The sequence below is a fragment of the Amblyraja radiata genome, chromosome 16, assembly GCF_010909765.2.
Source record: "Amblyraja radiata isolate CabotCenter1 chromosome 16, sAmbRad1.1.pri, whole genome shotgun sequence".
NCBI classification, from domain to species: Eukaryota; Metazoa; Chordata; class Chondrichthyes; order Rajiformes; family Rajidae; genus Amblyraja; species Amblyraja radiata.
The window spans coordinates 29,816,132-29,842,892 of record NC_045971.1 but is presented as its reverse complement, the minus strand read 5'-3'; the positions used below and the strand labels follow the sequence as shown (position 1 = coordinate 29,842,892).

General features: G+C 44.7%; 1 protein-coding gene across 1 annotated transcript in view; it reads right to left on the bottom strand.

The window, feature by feature from the left end:
• sumo1 (small ubiquitin like modifier 1) overlaps positions 1–26,521 on the bottom strand; it is a 48,266-nt gene extending 21,745 nt beyond the window's left edge. The window contains exons 1-4 of the mRNA XM_033035396.1: positions 26,397–26,521; positions 7,177–7,248; positions 7,001–7,078; positions 5,909–5,980 (exon numbers count right to left, since the gene is read on the bottom strand). Of these exons, the coding sequence (XP_032891287.1) occupies positions 5,909–5,980; positions 7,001–7,078; positions 7,177–7,248; positions 26,397–26,408 (234 nt within the window). The 5' untranslated portion in view covers positions 26,409–26,521. The remainder of the gene's footprint in view (positions 1–5,908; positions 5,981–7,000; positions 7,079–7,176; positions 7,249–26,396) is intronic.
• Positions 26,522–26,761: the final 240 nt, after the last annotated feature.

Sequence of the window (26,761 nt, the reverse complement as noted above, 5' to 3'; positions counted from 1 at the left end):
CTCATTTCCGAGTATGAAAATGGCCATAACTTTTTAAATACTTGAGATATGAAAGTGAATTACATGTCAAATTAAACTTATTTTTATGCTTTATCTGATGGGATAAATTACAGACTTGATTTTTTAAATCTCAAAATTTTGTAACATTGCTATAATTGGGACTAGCTTAGATGGCGCATTTCTATTGGCACGGGCAAGATGGACCAAAGGCTCAGTTTCTGTGCTGCACGTTTATGACTGAAAGTGTACAGTAGATATAGCCAGTATAAAGAGATGAGTGAGGTGGACAGATGAATCCAGGTAAGGAGGGGCAGATTGGTGGATGGAGTTAAGTGGGCAATGAGCCGATGGAATGGATGATGAGGAAATCCCAAATTTCAAATCTGTTCTCTATTACTCCCTCTATCCATCCAGATTCTCCCACTCACACACTTCTTTCCCACACCATCCTCCCTCTCACACAGCTTCTTCCCCACCCACTCTATCTGCCCGTTACCCACACAATTTCCCCCATTGAGTTCTCTCCCTTCCACTGTCTGCATCTGCCCATCCTCCCATTTAGGTCCCATACTCCACCTTCCTGTCCCATCAGATTCCATCTCTGCAGCCCCTGGTTACCTCCTCCAATCACATCCCAGGATCTGTTATCTTTCCCCCTCTCTCGCCCTCCTGAGCCTATCGATCACCCTCCACACCTGGATCCACTTATCACGTCCTTTGCTCAAGATTCCAGCATCTGCACTCTCTTGTGTATCCTTTCTTAAATAAGAAGTTTCAAATTGTGCAGATTACTCCTGGTGTAGCCTCAACAAAAGCCCAAATAATCAGATTCTTAAATCACCCTACCTCAGCATTGAACCACTATGGACGTTGCACAACTATGGTTTCTGTACGTACTTAGGATTCTGCACTTTAATTGTATAGTTTGCTGAGATTAACTAATAATCTATTCCAAATTTATTGTTGTTGTTGTTGTATCCAATGTGCCTGTAAAGCTGCGGTAAGAATATCATTGTTCTTATTCACATGACAAATAAACATTTTTGATCTTGTGGCACCTCATCCAATGGCTCCTGAAAATCCAAATACACCACACGTATAGATTACCCTCTAGTGACTCTGCTTGTTATATCCTTAATGAATTCTAGCAAATTTGTCAAACATAATTTACCTTTCGTAAAACCATTAACTTAAACCAAAACTTTTCGTAAAACCATTAAATTCTCAAAATAATTAGCTACCCGTTTGTCGATTGTAGAATCCAATGTTTAGCCAACAAGACATATGCCGACAGGGCTAGAATCACCTACTTTTTGTCTTCCTTTCTCTTAAACAATCCCATTTGTGATCCCTTTCCAGAACTCTGAATTTTGAAAAATATCTACCAATGGCTCGTTTCACTTCCACACACTATCTTTAACCTGTCTGCCTTCAGTTCCATTATATTTTACAATACCTTCTTCTTGGGTATGGTGAGTTTGAAACTAGCCCATACCTTTGATTTATTTGCAGTGTCCTGCATGAAATTGTTGCAAAGTTTAACTTATCCTCTATTTTTCAAGTCGTCAAGTTTATCTGTCACATACACATACAAGATGTGCAGTGAAATGAAAGTGGCAATGCCTGCGGATTGTGCAAAAACTACAGAACAGAATAAGTATTTACATGTTAGAAAAAAAAACCACAATTTAAAAAAGACAACACAACAGTAAATTAATACAGTAAATTAGTCCCTGGCGAGATAAGAGTTTACAGTCCTGATGGCCTGTGCGAAAAAACTCCGTCTCACCCTCTCTGCTTTCACGACATGGCAGCGGAGGCGTTTGCCTGACCGTAGCAGCTGGAACAGTCTGTTGCTGGGGTGTTAGGGGTTAGGGGTGTTAATGTTGCTGGCAGCATGTGTTGTCCATGTCAGATTCTCTGTGATGTGGACTCCCTGGTATTTAAAGCAGCTCGCCCTATCCACAATAGCCCCATTTATCTCCAGTGGCGTGTACGTCCTCGGATGTTGTGCCCTTCTAAAGTCCACAATCAGCTCCTTAGTTTTTTATGACATTCAAGAGCAGGCTGTTGTCCTGACACTAGAGTGCTAGATCAGCCACCTCCTCCCGGTAGGTCTTCTCATTGTTATCAGAGATCAGGCCCACCACCACAGTGTCATCAGCAAACTTGATTATGGAGTTGGAGCTGAACCTGGCCACACAGTCATGTGTGTACAGGGAGTACAGTAGGGGGCTGATGGCGCAACCCTGGGAGGATCCTGTGTTCAAGGTGAGGGTGTTCGAGGTATGTCTTCCCATCTTGACTACCTGGTGCCTGGTGGTGAGAAAGTGCAGGACCCAGGCACACATGTGAGTGTTAAGCCACAGTTCCAGCAGCTTCTCAGTAAGTCTGGTGGGGACTATCGTATTGAAGGCTGAACTGAAGTCAATGAACAGCATCCTCAGATAGCCCCCTTCTGGCTGTCAAGGTGATAGAGAGTGGTGTGCAGAACCTGGGAGACCGCATCGTCCGTGGATCTGTTCAGATGGTATGCGAACTGTAGCGGGTCCATGTTGCGAGAGAGGAAGGCGCAGATGTGGTTCTTGATCCGCCTCTCGAAGCATTTCATGACTACCGAGGTGAGGGCCACCGTTGCCAGTCATTCAAACAAGCTGGAGAGGCATTCTTTGGTACAGGTACAATGATGGATCTTTTGAAGTAGGCTGGGACCACGGACTTGGCCAGGGAGAGGTTGAATATAGTGGTGAGCACTGGAGCTAGCTGAGTAGCACAAGACTTAAGTACTCGCCCAGATATACCATCTGGGCCTACTGCTTTCCTCGTGGTCACACGCGTCACAGCCCTCCTCACGTCGTGCTCGGACAACGAGAATGTGTGCACATCCCCAGCGATGGACCTCCCTCCAGCCTCGCTAGCCAGTGCGCTGGCGGTGTTATTGTTAGCCGGCGAGCTAAGAGTGATGTTGCCTGTCTCGAATCGTGCGTAGAAAGAGTTCAGGTCGTCAGTTAGGGAGGTGCCGATACTTCCGGTTGAGGAGGGGCTACTCCAGTAGTTAGTTATAGTCCGTAGCCCCTGCCAAAGGCGTCTGATGTCCTCCTGCTCCATCTACGACTTCATCTTGTACCTCCTTTTTGCGTCCTTCACCGCTCTTCGCAGTCGGTAGGACTCTACCTTGTAGTCGTCCATATTTCCGGATGCCAGGCCAGAGTTGTAGGCAGTGGTGCGAGCATTCAAGGCAACACGAATGGACCTGTCCACACAGAGTTTTTGATTAGGAAAGATGCTAACTCTTACCGTGGGGAAGATGTTATCAGCTATTGTTGCAATGAAGTCCGTGACAACTTCCGCGAATTCACTGGAATTTGCTTGGAACATATTCCAGTCGACATCGCTCAGTGCATCTTGCAGCATGGCCTCTGACTGGTCGGACCACCGCTTTACGTCCCTCGTCACTGCCGTTTACCGTACAATCCGTTGTTTATATTCCGGCAGCAGGAAAATGGCAGCGTGGTCAGATTTTCCAAAAGGAGGGAGAGAAACGGCCTTGTAGCCTTTCCTGAACGGCATGCAGCAGTGGTCCAATGTTCTTTCCCCCCTGGTGCACATGTGATGTGTTGGCAGAAATTGGCATGACCTGTTTGAGGTTTGACATTAAAATCTCCAGCCACCACCATAGCCGCATCGGGGTTCTTGTTTTGGTGTCGACATAACACATCGTGTAGGGCCGATAGTGCCACTTCGGTGTCAGCATGCGGAGGAATGTAGATGGCTGTGTTGATCACTGAGCTGAACTCCCGAGAAAGGTAGAATGGACAGCATAAGATCGTCAGATGCTCCAGGTATGGCGAGGAGGAATGAGAAAGCGTCTTAATATTTCCAGGGTTGCACCAGTTATTATTGGTCATGAAGCAAACTCCTCCACCCTTGGATTTCCCGGGTTCTTCCGTTCTGTCGGCACGGTAAACAGTGAAGGACTCGGTTGGGCAGATTACCTGATCCGGCACCAGCGAGGTCAACCATGTCTTGGTCAGACAGAAGATGTTGCAGTCTCTTATGTCCTGCTGGAATCTGATCCTCGCCCTGCGGTCATCCAGCTTGTTCTCCAGGGACTGGACGTTCGCCAGAACAATGCTGGGCAGAGGTGGACGGAAGGCTTGAGCTCTCAGCCTATTCCGAATCTCCCCCCCCCCTCCCCCCCGTTTACCCCGATGTTTTCTCCGGCTACTTGCCGGCCGAGCTCCCATTGTTGTTGCCGCAGCGTGGTCTTTTGATCTCTGCCGGCCATGCTGGATTGGAGAGTACCGTGTTTAAAAAGTCTTCGGTTACGTTAAAGTTTAGTTTTACGAGTGTTTTCCAGTCGTACGTCGTTAGTGCTAATGTGTTAGTACTTAAAAATAAATTTTAAATGAACATACAAGTTAAAAATACCCCCAGTCTCCGCAGAGCTACCACGACGGTGACTGGGCCTGGCCGCGCCATTGTGAGAAGCAGTTTTTCCCATTATTAATTCCCCTCGCACTTACCCTGGGTACTATCTTCTTTATATATCTGGAGAAATCCTTGCTGTTGTTTTGATATTATTTTTCAGTTTTCTTTCAATCAATTCTATCTCTTACTAAACTACGTGGGACCCCTTGGGTCCCATTGTCACACGGGAGGCCTGGTCCCCCAACGCAACCCGTTCCCCAACACAATGTTCCACCACTCACCTGTTCCCCCAACGCAATATTCCACCACTCAACCATACCCCCTAACTGCGCAGGCGCGGCTCATTTCCCCTCATCACCCAGCACACCCTCCCCCTCCTCCTTCTTCTTTCCCCTCTCCTCCTCCCCACCCCCAATCCCTCCTCTCCTTTTCCCTACCCCGTCACTCCCTCCCTCCCTCCATAACTCATCTCCCCTCCCTACCCTCCACCTCCCCTATCCCTCCTGACCTCCCCCACTGCCCTCCTCACCCTCTATTCCCCATTCCCTACCTCCCCCTCCTCTGCCTCTATTACCCCTCCTCCCCCACTCTCCCTCCACACCTCCCCCACTTTCTCCCCCCTCTCCCTCCCTACCCCCTCCCTACCCCCTCCTCTCCCTCAATCCCCCCCACTCTCCCTCCTCACCTCCCCAGGATAGAGAGGTTGCAGGAGTCGGCCTCGAACAGGCTCTGGGCGACGCAGCTCCAGCCGCGCTCCAGCAGGCAGTGATGCACTAACTCTGCTCGCTCCGCTCCTTCGATCCTCCCCGCCGGTGAGTGACAGAGGACCTGGCCAATCAGTGTGGCGATGTTGCGCCGGAAGGCATCGCCGTCCCGGGTGACTGGCAGGAGAGGAGACCAATCTCGCCTGCGCGGTTTTTAAGAATTAAGATTTTCATACCATCGATCGGAACAAAACTTGTTGCACTTGAGCACAGGAGAATGATGAGTAAGATCCCGAAAAATCGTAGCGCTATCATGTACCATTTCGCGCAAATAGAAAAACCACGCAAACCGAAGAGCACAAGATCAGAGTTTTAGTTATGTATAGATTTTTTGATTTCTCATTGCTATTTTTGTAAACTTCCCAGTCTCTACCACACCATAAACCCTTTCCACTGTATACTTTAAGTCTTTGGTTTAATATTTTTAATATGGTTTAATATATGCCCTTCTTTGTTAACCTGTCAGTTTTTGTCCTTGCTGGAGCCTGCATGAAGCTCAACAGTCCACCTTGGTGCTGCAGATCCTTAGTATCACAGAGGTCTGCCCCAATCTACAGCATCGAAATACCCAACTCAAATAATCACTTCTTAGAAATTTATTACAAAGTCCAAAGGGTTAAATACATTTTCACTAGTTCCAACTCTCAAGAAACAGCTCTTCAAGACACATTCAATTTATCAATGCAATGTCAGAAATCAAATGTCCCCCATACCTCTTTAGGTGTTTGCTGATCTGTGATTCGTTGACCTTCAAACAAAAATCGAAGTGAATTTGGAGGAACACCCTGCATCAATGGAAATACATTAAATTAGACTGTGTACTCATTTATAAAATTGCAATCGATAGTTTTTATCGAACTATTTGTTGAAAGTTAATAACGACCGTTTGAAATGATGCCATGATTCATTCAAAGCCAAATGGAGACTGAGTACCTTTGTCAAAGGAGATGCTCTAAGCCCTGGATCCTCAGACCAATGCTTGGTGGAACTAGAAATAAGACAGCAATTTAAGAGATTCCCTGATGGCTCAACTGGTAAAAAAAAACATTTACCATTGTGAATTAGCCATGCAAGGTTTGGAAGAACTCAGGTTTGTCCCTTTGTAAATACCGAGACAAACAATCTCAGTTTAAAAATTTAACTGTTGGCCTCAGGAAGGGTAAGGAAGTGGAAAAATCAGGCAGGGTTCAAATCCTGATTACTACGAGTTCCATCTTGGAAGGCAACGTGTGTGAATATCAGACAAGAACAAAATCAGATTTTGCCAAGATGTAAACCCACCGATCATAACATTTGTGACTAATTGTCTACCATGCTCAAGAATTTAAAGCAGATCATTTTTATTTTTAAGATTGTAATTTTAGTTGAACTTCAGCATAGGTTTGGTTTTAAGTGTTGTATTGCTCTGAAGCAAAGTATAATTGAAGGCGTGGAAAATGCCTGTGTAAAACCTACTGTGAAAAATACCCTGCATTAAAATTATAGATGCTGTTCTTCCCAAAATTAAAGCTATGCCAGCAGAGAACATTTTGGGTCAAATAGCACTACAACTAATATATTAGAGATTTATCATTGTAGCAGCATGAACAGCAATTTAACATGACATTTTTGTTAAAAATCGCTGCGAGAGTATTGCCATTGGCATAAATGGATACCAATCTAAACAAGGTTTACCTGCATTGGCATCAAACAAAAGCATATTTTGCCGTTGAAATCATTACTGAATTACTTATGGAACTGTAATATCACTTGAAACACGTTTTCCCTGCAAGGAGTATAATACAGGACTTTAGCTATGATCCTACCTGCCGCTGACAGTAGGACTCCTTCAGCTTTCTTAGCTGTGTGGTCATTTTCACTTTGAAATGGATCTCACTGTTGTCCTTTTAAAACAAAAAGTATAGTTAATGGCTTTTAGTTTTTAAATCTGAAATAAATTCAGCTTCAATCAAAACTGATTAGACAAAGTTATGGAACTTACTTGACCTATAACTTTTAATTTAATGTATTCTCCATCCTTTTTTTCTCCCGACTGGCTGGAAGGCTTTGCCTCCTAATCACAACAAAAAAAGAGAACTTAGTTTACAAAAATATTAGTTTGACAGAATGCTGTGCTCTGGATCAATGATCAGGTTGATCCCTGTAGTTGTAGCGCTTTACTGGGGAATGTCACATTTCATCTCATGGGTATTTGCTTGAATAGAGCTGTGTCAATCTTTACATTTGCTGAATGCAATAGAAGGTAGCATATTGCAAAATTATTTAGATTCAGATTTGTTTATTGTTATATACACCAGGGTGCAATGAAATTCTAGTTTGCGTGAAGCTCATAAACAGTAAATACAATATTATAACAACACATCCAATGACAAATGCTAAACAGCAGAATAGTGCAAAGATTGGAGCCAATTTTAAGTGGAAAAACAAAATAAAGATCAATAATAGGAAAACAAGCGAGGTAAAGAGCAGGAGTATAGGTTAAGTCGAGTTTATCATCATTTGTACGAGTAAGGTGAAGTATAGCTACAATGAAAATCTTAGTTGCAACAGCACCACAGACACATGGACTCAGATATCATACAAAAACATGAATTATACATGAATTATGCAACAAAGAAAAATGCTGTGCAAAACCAAGACATGATCGCAAAAGTACACAATTAGAAAGCAGGCACCTTATGTAGATGCTCTCAGTGGTAGGGAGTGCTGTGTCAATAATGGACTGGGCCAAGTCCACCATTCTCTGCAGATTCTTGCGATGCTGTGCATTGGAATTGCTGAACCAGCGCACAGAAGCATTTGGCAAAACGTTTGTGTGCATCTCTTTCATTCTTGTCTTTGCATTTGGCACTCCCAATGTGGCCTTTTTTTACATAGATGAAACCAATAACTGGGCAAACATTTTGTCGAACACTTGCGCTTTGTCTTCCAAGGCCCGCTGAAGCTCCGGGTAAAGCAATCCTTACCGATCTTTCTGTCCTTGGCCTCCTCCATTGCCAGAGTGAGGCCACATGCAAGCTAAAAGAACGGTATCTCATATTCCGTTTGGCTAACTTACAACCCAACAGGATGAACATTGAATTCTTCAATTGCAAATAAATACCCCCCCCATCCCCTACCCACTCTGGTGCGCACTCATGGTTCGTTGTCCTGGCAATGGCACTGAGTTGGTAATGTAGGGGTTGGTCTTGTGCAGCAATGATGTCGGTGTTTTCCACCACGGCTCCGTGTTGCTGCAGGCTGTGTCCAATCTGCACACTTGTCTTAGACTTCTGTTGGGCCTCTAGCAGGCGTTTAATCTATGTGAACCCTGGCTCCAGCAACCTATTCCACCGACACCTTGATCCACACACGCACGGTCTTCACACCTCTAAAGCCACCACCCTTCTTCCATGTGCCGAGGTGCTTCCCGTAACTGACCGCGATTTTTAAAGAGTGTTTCGGAGGGTACAGGAGGCTAGCACACAGTCCGCTTATAACAGAGACGCATAGAGAAGTGTTTTTACAGCGGATGACCAAAGGCTGGTGTTCGCTATGCAAGGGTGTTCTGAAGGACAACTCATCAGTTGTATAAAGTGGCGACAGATAAATGTTTGAAAGATCAAGGATTGGAGGCTGTAGGAAACTGGCACAAAGAGGAGTAGACAACAGCATAAATCAGCCATGATCATATTGGATGACTCTTGGCGCTATTTTCTTGAGTACATCTATAATATCTTTGATATTGAAGATGACTTGTGGATTATGAGGTGACTAATGAGCCAGTGTGGGAACTGCTGTCCCAAGCATCAGTGAGGATGTTGTAGTTCTTCAAATAAGCTTTGATCCTGGTACTGTGGGCGCAGCAGGTGGTGCTGCTGCCTCACAGTGCTATAGATCCTGGAACGATCCTGACCTAGGGTGCTGTCTGTGTAGAGTTTGCACTGTTCTCCCTGTGACCCCATGGATTTCCTCCAGGTTCTCCGGTTTCCTCCCACATCCCAGACATGCGGGTTTGTAGATTAATTGACCTCTGTAAACTGCCGTTAGTGCCTAGGGTGTGGATGCAAAAGTGGGATAACAAGAACTAGCATGAACGGGGGATCGATGAACGGCATGGACTCACTGGACTGAACGGCCCGTTTCCAAGCAGTATCTCTAAACTCTTAAAAACTCTAAACTCACATCCTTAAAATATATTTTTCTGTCTGCCTGCCAGAAAAGAAATCTGAATAGAGTGTCTGTCTTGGGATATTGTTGTTAACGTGCAACGGTATGGCTTATCCACAGTGTCCAACTAAAGAGTAACAAGGATCTAAATGCTGGGGATGTTGAGTTAGGAGAAGACACTGACATCTGGCTTATTCCAATCAATTTGGAGGAATGATCCAACATTAATGACACCCTCATGCAGCTAATAGAGCTGATGCTGCACCTTGCCCCAGCTCTATCAGCTCCACGATTACGGCACCTAGTGTAAATGGTGGAATGGTCATCAGATGATAGTAAGCCAGTCAATCATCGCAAGTTACTCTGTCTCTGATCTTCTTTTCTATTTTCCTGGACAGTTTAATTTGTATTTCTGACCTTCGGGAACATTAATGGTGTGGAAAATCAGCAATGGTAATGCCATTGAATACAAAAGATGGGCAATTGGATTCTCACTTGTTGGATTTGGGCACGGGGTTTTCAGCCCATGCCTAAATGTTATCTGTATGTAAGCAATGGACTGCATCATTTTGGAGGAGCTGTGAATGGAATTGAATAATGTGCCATTAATCAGCAAACATCGTCTTCTGACCTGAAGATGGAAGGAAGATCATTTGATGAAGCAGTTGAAGACTGTTGGGCTGCAGACACTGCCCTGAGAAACTCGTGCTTCTACTGGTCTTTGACAAGCACAGCATTCTTTGTTTACTCCAAATATTGGAATGTTCCCTATTGATGGGTATTACCCATTAGGGTTCCTTGATGTCATACTTGATCATATGTGGCCTTGATATCATATAGCATCCACTCTCAATTTCTGGAATTCAATTCTTTGGTCCATTGCTGGACTTAGGCTGGATGAAGTCTAGAGCCGAGAGGCAAACTGGGCTTCGGTGAAAAAGTTGATGGTGAATGAGTGACAAGAACAAATTCAATCACTTAGAGTAGACTGACTGCGCTGTAATTTGCTGAACTGGAATCTACATTTTTTGTGAACAAGGTAGACGAGAGCGCAGTGGTGCAGCGGTAGAGTTGCTGCCTTACAGCGCCAGAGACCCGGGTTCTATCCTGACAAGTGCTGTCGGTACAGAGTGTGTATTCTCTCCCTGTGATCGCGTTGGTTTTCTCCAGGTGCTCAGGTTTCCTCCAAAGACATACAGTTCTGTAAGTTACACAAAAAAGCTGGAGAAACTCAGCGGGTGCAGCAGCATCTATGGAGTGAAGGAAATAGGCAAAGTTTCGGGCCGAAACCCTTCTTCAGACTGATCGGGGGTGGGGGGGGGGGGGGGGGGGGGGGGGGGGGGGGGGGGGGGGGGGGACAAGAAAGGAAAAAGGAAGAGGAGCCCGAAGGCTGGGGGATGGGAGGAGACAGCAGGGGGACTGAGGAAGGGGAGGAGATAGCAAGGACTAACAAAATTGGGAGAATTCGATGTTCATGCCCCCAGGATGCAGACTCCCCAAGCGGAATATGAGGTGCTGTTCCTCCAATTTCCGGTGCTTCTCGCTGTGGCCATGGAGGAGACCCAGGACAGAGAGGTCGGAGACGGAGTGGGAGGGGGAGTTGAAGTGCTGAACCACCGGGAGGTCAGCTTGGTTATTGCGGACCGAGTGGAGGTGTTCGGCGAAACGATCGCCCAACCTCCGCTTGGTCTCACCGATATAGATTGCCCATTAGGGCAATTGTCTTCCTTGTCTTCCGCAAAGACTGCTCCCTCCATAACTCCCTTGTCTTCCGCAAAGACCGCTCCCTCCATAACTCCCTTGTCTTCCGCAAAGACCGCTCCCTCCATAACTCCCTTGTCAATTCTTCCCTTCCCTCTCGTACCACCCCCTCCCCGGGCACTTTCCCTTTCAACCGCAAGAGATGCAACACTTGTCCCTTTACCTCCCCCCTCGACTCCATTCAAGGACCCAAGCAGTCGTTCCAGGTGCGACAGAGGTTTACCTGCATCTCCTCCAACCTCATCTATTGCATCCGCTGCTCTAGATGTCAGCAGATCTATATCGGTGAGACCAAGCGGAGGTTGGGCGATCGTTTCGCCGAACACCTCCGCTCGGTCCGCAATAACGAAGCTGACCTCCCGGTGGCTCAGCATTTCAACTCCCCCTCCCACTCCGTCTCCTCCATGGCCACAGCGAGCAGCACCGGAAATTGGAGGAACAGCACCTCATATTCCGCTTGGGGAGTCTGCATCCTGGGGGCATGAACATCGAATTCTCCCAATTTTGTTAGTCCTTGCTATCTTCTCCCCTTCCTCAGTCCCCCTGCTGTCTCCTCCCATCCCCCAGCTTTCGGGCTCCTCCTCCTTTTTCCTTTCTTGTCCCCGCCCCCCCCCCCGATCAGTCTGAAGAAGGGTTTCGGCCCGAAACGTTGCCTATTTCCTTCGCTCCATAGATGCTGCTGCACCCGCTGAGTTTCTCCAGCTTTTTTGTGTACCTTCGATTTTCCAGCATCTGCAGTTCCTTCTTAAACAGTTCTGTAAGTTAATTGGCTTCTGTAAAATTGTTAATTGTCTCTATAGTATAGATAGTACGGAATGATTGTGGTTGGCGTGGACTAGGTCGGCCGAAGGGCCTGTTTCCGTGCTGTATCTCTAAAGTCGATTTCCCACATTTTGGGGGACAAGAAGTGGAAAACGACAAGAAGACACCACATTCAGGAAGGAAAGCAAAGATATGTGATGCTTTTACACTTCTGCTACCTGATGAAATATTAGAGGTGAAAAATGGTTAAAAGAGTAATGGCTGGAGGAAAAGATGGCAAACAAGATATTTTAAGAAATTAGAATGATGGGGAAATAAAGAAATACATCTGTAGGTCTCAGCATACGAATTAATTACATTTTAGGTCAGCCACTTTAAATAGCAGTTTATGTAGTTAAGCCACGTCTTGTACTTTCTTTCCAAAATTAATTTGTCCTAACGAAAATGCTTACAGAACATGATAAAATAAAATATACATTTTATTTAAACAGAAAAAATAAAACGATATGTTTTAGTATGGAATCAAAGCTGATTCTAACCAAAAGAGCCAATACCAGATAGGTTCTCCCAGCACAAATAGGTGCACTGTGGAAAGCACATAAACTGTGTTTTCTAAAGGACTAGCAAAATGATTGGCTGCTCTTATAGCAGGCTTTCAAAAGCAGCAGCTGAGAAATAATAGCAAGACCTTTTGAAGGGATTGTTCAGTGCTTGCCATGTATGACATCTTCCTACTTATTTCAAAAGGAAAAGTTATTGTTTCAGTTATAACCCTTCATTAGAATCTGCCCTGCTGTTTTATTACATCCAGGTACCTGTTAATTTAAGCCCAAATAATAAAAAGGACAATTAAATTCATTGTTCCCATTCAGCTTTAGCAACAATCACTGCTCTGCTTTAGACTTGTTGCTGAAGAGTTAAATAATTTATCCAGAGACAAATACTAAGTCTACTGAAAAGTGAAGAAACAATCCAAAAGCTTTTGTAGTTGAGTGTAGACACAAGGAACTGCAGATGTTGGTTTACTAATAAGGATACAAAGTACTAGAGTAACTTCACTGAAATGTCGCTTATCCATGTACTCCAGAGATGCTGCAGTACCCCACTGAGTTACTTCAACACTAGTTTTGTTATTGTAGTTGAAATTATCCAGGCACATTAAGACCCATTTCTGAATTTACATTTTGTTCATTCATCTAACTACAATTCAGTTTAATTCCTAGAACACAGATACTTCATGATTAGTCTGTGACTCACAAAGACTTTGGTTGTGTAGTTAAAACAAGAAATATTACTCACATTAAAAGGAAAATAAAATCACAGTATCTGAAATCAACACAAGTATCGACGTAAGATAATAGCGTCCACCACTATTCCATTCCCAAGTATAAAATTGAATGTGTCCTCTGAATGTGTGACAGGTGACAGCTGTGTCGGGTAGTCTGGCATGAGTTGGCAATTTTCCTGCCAACATAACAGAATTTCTATTTTCTTGAATATGGGTACCTCATCCAACTTATTAAACACTAACTCCACTTTTCAGGAAAATCACAAATAAACCAGAAAGGTATAATGCGGGCAACAATTACATAACTATAAAGAGTAAGATTCATAAGTGGAATAGATATACTGTTGGCATTCACAAACCCCAAATGTTGTGACAAGTGAACTTGAGGGACTGAATCTGGTGTACATAAAATGTCTTTATTCATCATGAAAAGCAGACATTCTCTTGGAGACCCTCTCAGCAGAGTCTCCCTGACCTCAAAATATGTCAAATTTTTATACAAACAAGTGATTCAATACAATTTCAATAGCTACAAAGACATCCTTTACTTCAATATTTTGAGTCTGACAAATGGTTCCATTGAATTATATATTTACAATAGGAGCACATTGTAACTGACAGATCACCTCTGAATGTTCCAATACATTTGCTGGGGCAAAGTATTTCACGACAACCATCTTAAAACTTTTGGGGACCGAGAACCCAGACATCCAAAATATATATTTTTGGTTACAGTATTAAATGATGGTCCCTGGATAGACAAACAACAGAATATTGTGATAAAAGGACATGTCCTGAATCATGTACTAAGCGTCAGGGAAATGCCTTTAACGATATGTTAACATGGTAGATGGCCACTTCGTACCTTCCCTGATCTTTGCATGAAGGGTTCAATGAGGGCCAACTAACAAAAACATGAATCCATTGTCTATCCCTGCATGGTTACATTGACACAGCATCGGAATGTCCCACACCCGAGGTTTGGTGTTGATGGCCTTAAAGTATCAGTGAAAGTCAAAATTATGAACAGTATTTTTGGAGAATGGCTCTTTTTATAATAAATGCCTCCGATCCACATAATTCTGTAACTAAATATTTCACTTGGGTATTTTACAATACTGAATTCTCCAATTTCAAGTAAACCTCCCTCCCCACCACGCTTTCTCCTACTATCCCCAACAGCCTGTTCATTTCCCCTCCTCCTTCTGCTCATCTCCCACCACCCCGCCCACTATGACTCCAGCTATTTGGATTAGTGTAGTTTATAGAAACAACGCAGAAACAAGCCCTTCGGCCCGAGTCTGCGCGACCAGTGATCCCTGCATATTAACACTCCCCCACACAATTTTATAATTGTACATTTATACCAAGCCAATTAACCTACAAACCTGTACATCTTTGTAGTGCGAGAGGAAACCGAAGATCTCGAAGAAAATCCTCGCAGGTCACGGGGAGAACGTACAAACTCCGTACAGACAAGCACCCATAGTCAGGATTGAATATGGGTCTCTGGCGCTGCAAGGTAGTAGCTCTACCGCTATGCCACTGTGCCCAAGCAATTCTCTTGTATCCCCCCCTTCCTCCTTCTGCCCATTTCCCTCCATCTAGCTTTACATTTTTATTGCTCCTTCCTATCTGCCATTTTTTTGTCTCTATTTCACCTCGAGCTTTTGTTACTATCTCCACCCATCTGCCAATCACTCATCCTCACCTTAATTCACCTATGATGCTCCAGTTTTTGTCCCACCCTCATCTCTTTTTACCAGCTTTCTTGCCTCTATTCCAGTAGTTTGAAGGGTCTCAACCCTAAACATCGTCTGTCCATTTCCCTCCACAAATGCTACGTGAACTGCTGAGTTCCTCTGGCACTTTGCTTTATTCTAAAGATTTCAGCATCTGCAGCATGCAGTCTCTCCTCCAACAATGAGAGTTTGCTATCACTGCAAATTTGCTGGAATTACAATTACTCTGCACAAGGTAGACACAAAATGCTGGAGTAACTTAGCGGGTGAGGCAGCATCTCTGGAGAGATGGAATGGGCGATGTTTCGGGTCTAGACCCTTCTTCAGACTGATGTCAGGGGAGGGGGCGGAACAAAGATAGAATGTAGGCGGAGACTGTAAGACTCGTGGGGGAACTTGGAAGGGGATGGAAAGAGAAAGCGAGGGCTATCTGAAGTTAGAAAAGTCAATGTTCATACCGCTGGGGTGTAAACTACCCAAGCAAAATATGAGGTGCTGTTCCTCCAATTTGCGCTCGGGACTCACTCTGACAATGGAGGAGGGAGGCCCAGGACAGAAAGGTCAGATTGGGAATGGGAAGAGGAGTTAAAGTGCTGAGCAACCGGGAGATCAGGTAGGTTAAGACGGACTGAGCGGAGGTGTTCAGGGAAACGATCGCCGAACCTGTGCTTGGTCTCGCCGATGTACATCAGCGAGACCAAGCATGTCAACTTCTCTACATCGGCGAGCCCTCTCCCAGATAGCCCTCGCTTTCTCTTTCCATCCTCTTCCCCACCCAATTAAGGGCCCTGTGAACGTTAATTACAGCTCAATCCAGCGTTAAATGCAGCTCAGCTCTGCCTGTCTCGCCGGGTTAACCTACAGCCCTGCCTGGACTGACGTGACACCAGCCTGGAGTCGTGGATCTAGCGCTGCTTCTCCGCGCTGGCTGTAAACCTGGGCCAAATTTCCCGTAAGTCCAGACAGGGCTGTAGGTTAACCTGGCGGGACAAGCAGAGTTGAGATGGGTTTAGCGCTGCTTCTCTGCGCTGGCTGATGGCACTGATCTCGTCTGACTTCCAACGTCTCTGGCCACTCCCAGTCGTGGGGGGGGGGGGCACTCGGGTGGGGATGGGGATGGCCCAGTGGTGGTTCGGCAGCGATTGCAGCACCGGAGACCGTGATTGATCCTGGCTGTAGATGAAGCGCAGGTCTGTGTCCAGGGCTGCCGAGTGTTTTGGCACGTCTCCCTCCTCCAATCAACGCGCTCTATCCACAGTCCCACCCCCCTACTTCCGCATCTGACTGACACCTCCCTCCTCCAATGATCGTGCTGAATCATCATGTCCCGCCCCCATTGCCTGTTGGCCATCGTCTCTCTCATCCAATCGGCACCCTCGATCAGCAGTCCCACCCCCACTGTCTCACGGAAAGCAGAGATTTCACTGGGTTTTAAAATCCGGATTACGAAAAATGTGGGGGGATTGTCTCCCACCTCTCAAAACAGGGAGGGGGGGGGGGGGGGTGTCACCCCCCCCCCCCCCCCCGGGATTTCCACCCCTGGGTGAGAGGGGGAAAGTTTAATGGAGATGTGCGGGGCAAGTTTTTTTATATACACAAGCCGTATTGGGGGTCTGGAACACATTGCCAGGATGGTGGAGGCAGATATGATGGTAGCTTTTAAGAGGCTTTTAAATAGGCACATGGAAGTACAAGGAATAGACTGATATGGATCATGTACAGGCAGATGAGATCACATCGCATGGTGTCGGTTTCAGCAAAAACAATGTGGGCCAGAACTGTGTTCTGTGCTGTGTTCCTGGGCTGGTCTATGTAACTAATCTCTCCCTGTACTTGAAATCATCCAATCCAGGAAAGATCCTGCTGAATCTCCTCTGCACCCTCTCCAGTACAAGAACATCCTTACTTTAGTCTGGCGATTAAAATTGCGCACAATAATCCGAATGCAGTTGAACTTGTAAAATTGCGACACAACATCCTGTCTTTAATATTCTATGCCCCAACCCATGATGGCAAGCATGCTACATGCCTTCTTCATTACCCTATCTAAAAACATTGCTGAATTTACAGAACTATGTACTTGAACCAGAAGATGGTTAAGATCTGGTACTCTCAGAAACTCTCATGACATTTAAAAACCTGGATGTGACCTGTAAGACTACAGATAAACATAGGCCAAAAATCTCCCACTGTACTGTATATTTTCTATTAATCTGTGAAATGCGAATAAACAAATCTACATTCAAATTGAGAGAAGGGGTGGGTGAAGAGCATGGATTGGGTGTGAAAAGAAGGAAAATAGAATTGGAGCCAGGAGAGCTATTAGGGTCTTATTTATATTCATCCATTCTGACAATACTCAGAAAGCAACTCCAAAGACGTACAGGTTTGTAGGATAATTGGTTTGGCAATATCTGCGCTGTATCTCCAAAAACTAAAACTAATCTCCTCCGCTGTGAGATAATGCATGATATTATTCTACACTACTAATTAAGGAGGCTTTGTGAATGAAATACATTCATGTTCATGCTTTTTAATTTATCTATTAGTGATAAGTGTCATCTCTCTTGTAACAATAACTCAGCTGATCAGAGACAAATAGCATTATTTTGTTTGTTTAATGCATCTTTATTTATATTTAAAGAAAATCATGATAGTTATCATGAGATCAAGCTTTGACTAGGTGACTGATGCTCTGTCTGCCAGTGCCAGCTGGAGCTCCTGGTTGCTCTGCCTTCTTCGTCTTGTGTGCGCAAATTTCCCAACACACATTTCCACTTCCCCTGCCACAAAGTTATTTTTCCCCTTTTCATCCGTTCATCACCCACCCTCTTTACTCTGGGTGCCCCTTTTTTCTTCCCTCATGGCTCCATTTCCTTCGACCCACCATCCGTCCCTCTCTGGTTTTACATTTCACTTCCCACCTTTCATTCCTAACAAACTCCATCATTTGCACCATTTTGATTTTCTTTTTACCTCCAACTTTGGTTACTATCTCCATCCTTTTCTCTCCCACCAGATTAATCTGCCAACTCCTCCTTACCTGGATCCACCCTATCACTTACCTGCTCTTGCCCCATCCCTTCCCCTCACCTATTTTTGCCAGTTATCTCTCTATGCCATCAGTCTGAAGAAGGGTCTCGACCAATTTCCCTCTAAAGATGCAGTCTGCCTCACTGAGTTCTACTGCCAATTTGTTGGGGGGTTTTTCACTCATGATTCCAGCATTTTCAATCTCTTGTTTTAGTTTAGAGAGTTTAGAGAAACAGCCTGCAAATAGGCTCTTCGCCCCAATGTGTCCATGCCAACCAGCGATCTCCATACAAAACTAGTTCCATAGTACAGATTAGGGAGAATTTACAGAAGCCAATTAACATATAAATGCACACATCTTTGGAATGTGGGAGGAAATTGGGGCACAGAGAGAAAACCCACGCGGTCACAGGGAGAATCTACAAACTCCGTGCAGACAGCACCTGTAGTAAGATTGAACCGGGGTCCCTGGCACTGTGTCGCCCTCTTGTATTTACATAGGTATTAGTATGGATTTCTTGACGGCAATCAATGCAAATTCCATGCAAAAGATTACAGATTAAATACAATACCGTTTATTGTCATTTGAACTCAAGTTCAAACAAAATTTCGTTTCTGCAGTCATACGAACAAGAAAAATAACCAAGACACACAATTAACACAATTTACACAGACATCAAACACCTCCTCACTGTGATGGAAGGCAAAGTCTTGTCTCTCCCCTGTAGTTTATTCTTCTCCCGATGTTCAAGCCCCCAGCGGGCAATGGTCGGGCGGCCGTGAAAGCCGCGCCGGGCGATGTAAGACCCCGCTCCGGGTAGTTTTTAACCCCGCGATTTGGGCGAGAGAAGTTGCCATTGCGGGAGCTCCGAAAAGTGATCTCCCACCAGGGACCCGTGAGCACCTGATGTTACCATCCACCGGGCCTGCGGCTAGAGCTTCCGAAGATCCAAAATCGGGTCACAGCCGCACGCCACCACAGCTCTCCACGCTCCGAAGCCGGCCAGTGCATAAAATCAGAGGTAGCATTTGACAAGCCAAATACTGGCTGAAGAGGGGGGGCCACAATGGTGAAGGCAGAGAATAGCAAAGAAAAGCAGAAATTCAGACTGACAAGTAACAAATGTCATTATGCATGGGTCAGTTAGGGGGTGGCATCAGCTTCACAGAATAAAGGAATTTTTCAAGAATGAAGCGAGTATTCAAATTTTAAAGTTCTATTAGGCAATTCAGTAAACGGCAGACAAATAATAAACCAAAACCTAAGTGGCAAAGCAAGCAGATAGAGTGGGTTGAGCAGGAAGAAACTGGTGATAGATACAAAATGCTGGAGTAACTCAGCGGGACAGGCAGCATCTCTGGAGAGAAGGAATGGGTGAAGTTTCGTGTCCAGACCCTTCTTCAGACTGAGGAATCTGGAGGATTGCGTTTTCACATTTCTATACCTTCTCCCATCAGGCATAAAGTATAGAAGTGTGAAAACACACACCATCAGATTCAGGGACATTTTCTTCCCAGATTTTATCAGGCAACTGAATCATCCTACTACAACCAGAGAGCAGAGCTGAAGTACTATCTATGTCTTTCATGACACTCAGACTATCCTAGATTTAACTTTGCTGGCTTTACCTTGCACTAAATGTTATTTCCTTATCATGTATCTATACACTGTAAATGGATCGATTGTAATCATGTTTTGTCTTTCTGCTGGCTGGTTAACACGCAACAAAAGCTTTTGTATGTCAGTACAAACATAGAAACATAGAAAATAGGTGCAGCAGTAGGCCATTGGCTGATCATCCAACTCAGTATCCTGTACCTGCCTTCTCTCCATACCCCCTGATCCCTTTAGCCACAAGGCCCACATCTAACTCCCCCTTAAATATAGCCAATAAACTGGCCTCAACTACCTTCTGTGGCAGAGAATTCCAGAGATTCTCCACTCTCTGTGTGAAAAAGGTTTTTCTCATCTCGGTCCTAAAAGATTTCCCCCTTATCCTTAAACTGTGACCCCTCGTTCTGGACTTCCCCAACATCGGGAACAATCTTCCTGCATCTAGCCTGTCCAACCCCTTAAGAATTTTGTAATTCTATAAGATCCCCCCTCAATCTTCTAGATTCTAGCGAGTACAAGCCGAGTCTATCCAGTCTTTCTTCATATGAAAGTCCTGACATCCGAGGAATCAGTCTGGTGAACCTTTTCTGTACTTCCTCTATGGCAAGAATGTCTTTCCTCAGATTAGGAGACCAAAACTGTACGCAATACTCCAGGTGTGGTCTCACCAAGACCCTGTACGACTGCAGTACAACCTCCCTGCTCCTATACTCAAATCCTTTTGCTATGAATGCTAACATACCATTCGCTTTCTTCACTGCCTGCTGCACCTGCATGCCTACTTTCAATGACTGGTGTACCATGACACCCAGGTCTCGTTGCATCTCCCCTTTTCCTAATCGGCCACCATTCAGATAATAGTCTACTTTCCTGTTTTTGCCACCAAAATAACCTCACATTTATCCACATTATACTGCATCTGCCATGCATTTGCCCACTCACCCAGCCTATCCAAGTCACCTTGCAGCCTCCTAGCATCCTCCACACAGCTAACACTGCCCCCCAGCTTCGTGTCATCCGCAAACTTGGAGATGTTGCATTCAATTCCCTTGTCCAAATCATTAATATATATTGTAAATAGCTGGGGTCCCAGCACTGAGCCTTGCGGTACCCCACTAGTCACTGCCTGCCATTGTGAAAAGGGCCCGTTTACTCCTACTCTTTGCTTCCTGTCTGCCAGCCAGTTCTCTACCCACATCAATACTGAACCCCCAAAACCGTGTGCTTTAAGTTTGTATACTAATCTCTTATGTGGGACCTTGTCGAAAGCCTTCTGAAAGTCCAGATATAACACATCCACTGGTTCTCCCTTATCCACTCTACTAGTTACATCCTCGAAAAATTATATAAGATTCGTCAGACATGATTTACCTTTCATAAATCCATGCTGACTTTGTCCAATGATTTCACCACTTTCCAAATGTGCTGCTATCCCATCTTTAATAACTGATTCTAGCAGTTTCCCCACTACCGATGTTAGACTAACTGGTCTGTAATTCCCCGTTTTCTCTCTCCCTCCCTTTTTAAAAAGTGGGGTTACATTAGCTACCCTCCAATCCTCAGGAACTACTCCAGAATCTAGAGTTTTGAAACTGCTCATGACTGCCTGAACCTGCAGAGATTAGAAAAGAATGCCCATTCCATCTCAGGCTCGTCACTTCCACCCATCCAGTCCATCTTCACAGTTCATTACATCATTTTATACACCTCGATATTTTCCCCCACCCCTCAACCTGCTGCACACCAGTAATAAAGTCCTAGCCTGCACAACCATTCCCTATATCTCAGGTCCTTGACGCCTGGCAACATCCTCGTAAATCCTCTCTGCACTCTTTCATTCCTCTCTGCACAATTTATAGCGAGGTGAAAAAAATACAGTACTCCAAATGTGACCTCACCAATGTCTTGTTCAGCTGCAACATAATGCCCCAACTCAATACCCTGACAGATGAAGGCCAATGTACCAAATGCCTTTTTTGCCCCCTCTCTTTCTGTGACATCAATTTCTGGGAACAACACTCCAAGTCCATACCGTTCCCTGTGAAGCATTCCACGCATTAACTTGTCAAAATGCAATAGCTCACATTTATCGACAATAAACTCCATTAGTCATTCCTCAGCCATTTGATCAAGATCCTGCTGTCATTTTTGATAACCATCCTCACTGTCTACAGTATCACTTACTTCAGTGTCATCTGCAAACTTACTAATCATGCCTTGTACATTTTCATCTAAATTGTTAATATAATTCACAAACATGCAATGGGCCCAGCACCGATCTAATACACACCACTCGTCACAGACCTCCAGTCCAAAATGACTTTTGTTTTTCAGGTCCCCACTCCCTCATCTTTACTATGGATGTCCAGTCACTCTACAACTCCATCACCCACCAGGAAGATGGTAAAGTCCTCCATGTCCTCGACCGCAGAACCAGCCAATTTCTGTCCACTAATACTCTCCTCCACATGCAGAGCTGGTCCTTACTCTCAACAACTTCTTCTTCGACTGCTCCCACTTCCTCCAAATCCAAGGCGTAGCTATGGGCACTCGCATGGGCCTTCGCTATGCCTGCCTCTTTGTAGGGTACGTCGAACAATCACTGTTCGAGGCATACACTGGCCCTATCCCCGAACTCTACCTCTGCTACATTGATGACTGCATTGGTGCTATATCCTGCACCCATGCAGAACTCACTGACTTCATTAACTTCACGACCAATTTCCATCCAGCACTCAAATTCGCTTGGACCATCTCCAACATCTCCCTACCGTTTCTAGATCTCACCGTCATCATCACAGGAAATAGACTATTGACCGAAATCTACTACAAGCCGACTCCCATAGCTATTTAGACTACACTTCTTCCCACCCTGCTTCTTGTAAAGACTCTATCCCCTACTCCCAATACCTCCGTCTACACCGCACATGCGCCCAGGATGAGATTTTTCATACCAGAGCATCGGAGATGTCCTCATTCTTTAGGAAACTGGGATTTCCCTCTTCCATTAAAAATGAGACTCTCACTGGGGTCTCCTCGATATCCTGCAGCTCCCCTCTTGCTCCCCCTCCCCCCATTCGTAACAATGACAGTCCCCATTGTCCACACCTTCCACCCCATCAGCCGTCGCATACAGCATATAATCCTCCAACATTTTCGCCACCTCCAACGGGATCCCACTACTGGCCGCATCTTCCCATCTCCACCCCTTTCTGCTTTCCACAGAGACCGTTCCCTCCACAACTCCCTGGTTAACTCATCCCTTCCAGCCCAAACCTCCCCCTTCCCAGGTACTTTCCCCTGCGACCGCAGGAAATGTAACACCTGTCCCTTTATCTCCCCCCTCGACTCCATCCAAGAACCCTGAGGTGAGGCGGAGGTTCACTTGCATCTCCTCCAACCTCATCTATGGTATCTGCTGTTCCAGGTGTCAACTCCTGTACATCGGCAAGACCAAGCACAGGCTTGGCGATCGTTTCGCTGAACAACTCAGCTCGGTCCACCTTAACTTACATAATCTCCAGGTTGCTCAGCACTTTAACTCCCCCTCCCATTCCCAATCTGACCTTTCTGTGCTGGGCCTCCTCCATTGTCAGAGTGAGGCCAAGCGCAAATTGGAGGAACAGCACCTCATATTTCACTTGGTTAGCTTACACCCCAGCGGTATGAACATTTACTTCTCTAACTTCAAATAGCCCTTGCTTTCCCTCTCTCTGCATCCCCTCCCCCTTCCCAGTTCTCCCACCAGTCTTACAGTCTCAGACTACATTCTATGTCTGTCCCGCTCATTCCCCTGACATCAGTCTGAAGAAGGGTCTCGACCCGAAACGTCACCCACTCCTTCTCTCCAGAGATGCTGCTTGTCCTGCTGAGTTACTCCAGCATTTTGTGTCTACCTTCGATTTGAACCAGCATCTGCAGTTCTTTCCTACATAACCATCACGTCTGCTGGCTTCTATTAAGCCAATTATGTATTCAGTTAGTTGGATCTCCCCGAATCCTATGCGACCTGATCTTCCAGAGCACCGCACAATGTACAATCTTACCAAACACCTTGATGAGGTCCATATCGACAACATCTACGACCTTGGCCTCATCAACCTTCTTGGTTACTTCTTCACAAAACTCAATCAAATTCGTAAGACATGATCTCCCATGCACAAAAGCATGCTGGCTCCCCCTAATCAGTCCCTGTCTATCCAAATGCATATAAATCTTAGACTTCAGAATCCTCTCTAGTAATGTACCTATCAGATGTTAGCCTCGCTGCTTAAAAGTTCCCAGGCTTTTCCTTGAAGCCGTTCTTAAATAGTAGCACAACATTAGCCACTATCTAGTCATCTGGTACCTCACTTGTGTCCTACGACGATTCATACACCTCAACCAGGGCTCCTACAATTTCTTCACTAGCTTCCCAAAATGTCCTCCGATGACTGATCAGGCCCGTGTTATTTATCTACCTTCATACGCCTCATGACGCCTCGCACCTCCTAGACTGTTAGCCTCAAGACAACTCCATTAACTGTCTCTAGTTCTCTAATCTTCATGACTTTCTCCACAGTAAACCGAGGAGAAATACTCATCGAGGTCCTTGCCCACCTCCTGCAATCCTACACATAGGTTTGATTTCTAAGGGGCCCTATTCGCACTCTAGTTATTCTATTTCCCTTAAAAGTACACAAAATATATTTCAATGCTATAAAATCTTATCTGTCAGAGCTATCTCCAGCCACCTTTTCTGCCTTCCTGATTTCTCAGTCCCCTGAACTCTTCCAAGGATACACAATACCAGCTGCCTCTACCTGGCTCATGCCTCCTGCCTTTTCCGGAGCAGAGCCTCAAATTTGTCTTGTCACCTCAGCTTCCTACCTGCCTTGCCCTTCACTCTAACAGGAACATGCAGCCTTAAACTCCAATCATATTTTAAAAGCATCCCACTTTCCTGACATCAATTTGCCCGCAAACAACAGACTCTCATCAAATTTAGCAAGTTCCTGTCTCATACCATCAAAGCTGGCCTTGCCCCAATTCAGAACGTTCACTTGTTGGGGCTGCCCTGTCATTATCCATAACCATTTAAAATCTAATAGAACGATGATCATTGGTCCCAAAAGCTTTGCCCTAGGGTCCTCTACATATTGCCTGAGGAAACTTTCCATTTGATCAATTCTACATCTTCTACAATAAAACCATGCAGAATAAGTTATTGTTTTGCAAAGCAACTCTGTTGAGGTCACATGCATGATTCCAGTCAGCTGACATATTTATTCATTGTTCCATTTCACCCCAACCTCTTGATTCTCAGATCCCTACTCTTTCAAATGGAGCTAAATGTAAACTTGGGGAATAGCGTTTCATTTCTCAATACAACTTTCCAGAGGTAACAATGAGTAGTAATTGTAATTGTAATTAATTTATTAGCCAAGTATGTAAAAACGTACAAGGAATTTGATTTGCCATACAGTCATACCAAAAAAGCAACAAGATGCACAACTACATAAATATAATATAAACATCCACCACAGCGTAGTGATGGAAGGCAATAACATATTATCTTCTTCCCTCCTTTTCTCCCGCAGTCGGGGCAGTCGAATGATTCTGCTATTAATTTTTTGGACCTCCTCTGAACCAATCTTTGCTTCATTACTTTTTCCATTGCTGCTCTTTCACCCTGAAATTCCATTAAAAAATTCTTCCAGAATTTTCCACAATCCTGGCTAAAAGTTATTGACAAGACATCTATTCCATTTCCGCAGACACTACTTGATCTATTCTGCACTGTGATCATGTTAAAATATCATTTCAGATTAATATATTTTGTTTTATGCAAAATCACATGTAGTGCTTGTTCCATTTCAAATTTTTCATTTTAACCACTCATTGGATAAACGTTGAAATCAGAATAGACTAAATATCAGTAATGACAAAGTCACTAATGTTAGACACAAAATGCTGGAGTAACAGACTGATCAGTCTGAATAAGGGTCTCGACCCGAAACGTCACCCATTCTTACTCTCCAGAGATGCTGCCTGTCCTGCTAAGTTACTCCAGCATTTTGTGTCTATGTTTGGTTTAGTTCCTTTTGCAGTTCCTTCCTACACAAGTCCCTAATGTTGACAGGTGAGCCACAAACAATGTGTATTTTACCTTTACAGTCAATGCGGAAGATGCAAAAATATACTGATGGCATTTGTTCAAAAATAATTATTTAACTAGTTCACTTACTATTCAGAACACCAAAATCTTACACTTTCAGTAATTCACTAAAACATATCAAACCGATTCAAACTTGCACCGTATTTTAGTAATTTAAATACCATTGAGCACAAATTGATAATCTGATTTTGAGAACAATATGGAAGTGACATAATAAATCTTATTTAAAAAACGATTTTTTTTGTTGGTTTACATCCAAGGACTTCTGTATACTGTGCATTTAACTTGATAACGTGCAATATAGAATGAATGTGGGATTTATAAATATCTTATTTTGTGCTCGTAAAAACTCCATCAAAGATTCAAAACCAACGTACTTTGATGGCAAACAGTATCAGTCAAAATGGAGTTGCAATCCAGCTCCAGCTCCCATTGCTACACAGCGTAACATTCCCAACATTACAAAACTACTGAAAGTTGCACTTTTTAAATAAAAAGGAACATTGTGCCTCCAATTTAGACCCATGCAGGGCGCGTCCCCGATCTATGAGGTGCGCGCTCAATCCCTCACTCGGCTTCCTTCCCTTCCGCCACCATTTGAACCCCGCGTTTGGATCCTAACCTCATACTCGGCGACGAAACACAACGGAATTAGTCAATCCAACATTTGTTCAAAGAGACAACAAGCCCCCACCTGATCGGACATCTCAGTGCCGGGCAGAAGTACTTCAGCAGGATCCTGATTACCAGTAAATATCAACACTCTCACCGGCCACTTCTGCGCACCACGGTAGTGTACGTCATATACGTCATGTCGCAATCCAGACGCGCAGCGCGTTACACTGTACCTCAAAGCATTCTGGGAGTGGTAGTCTCACGGCTTTCCCACTCAGTGTCCATCACGGCCTGCAGTGGTGCTGGGTGGCTCGGTAGTTCCAGCTGCATTCTTTCACCTGCTATTATCAGACGTAACTTAAAGGAAACATAGCTTCACACAACGATGTCTGGGAACAAGATTTCTTTGAAAAACTGGTTGAGAAGTGAACTGCTGACTGGTTC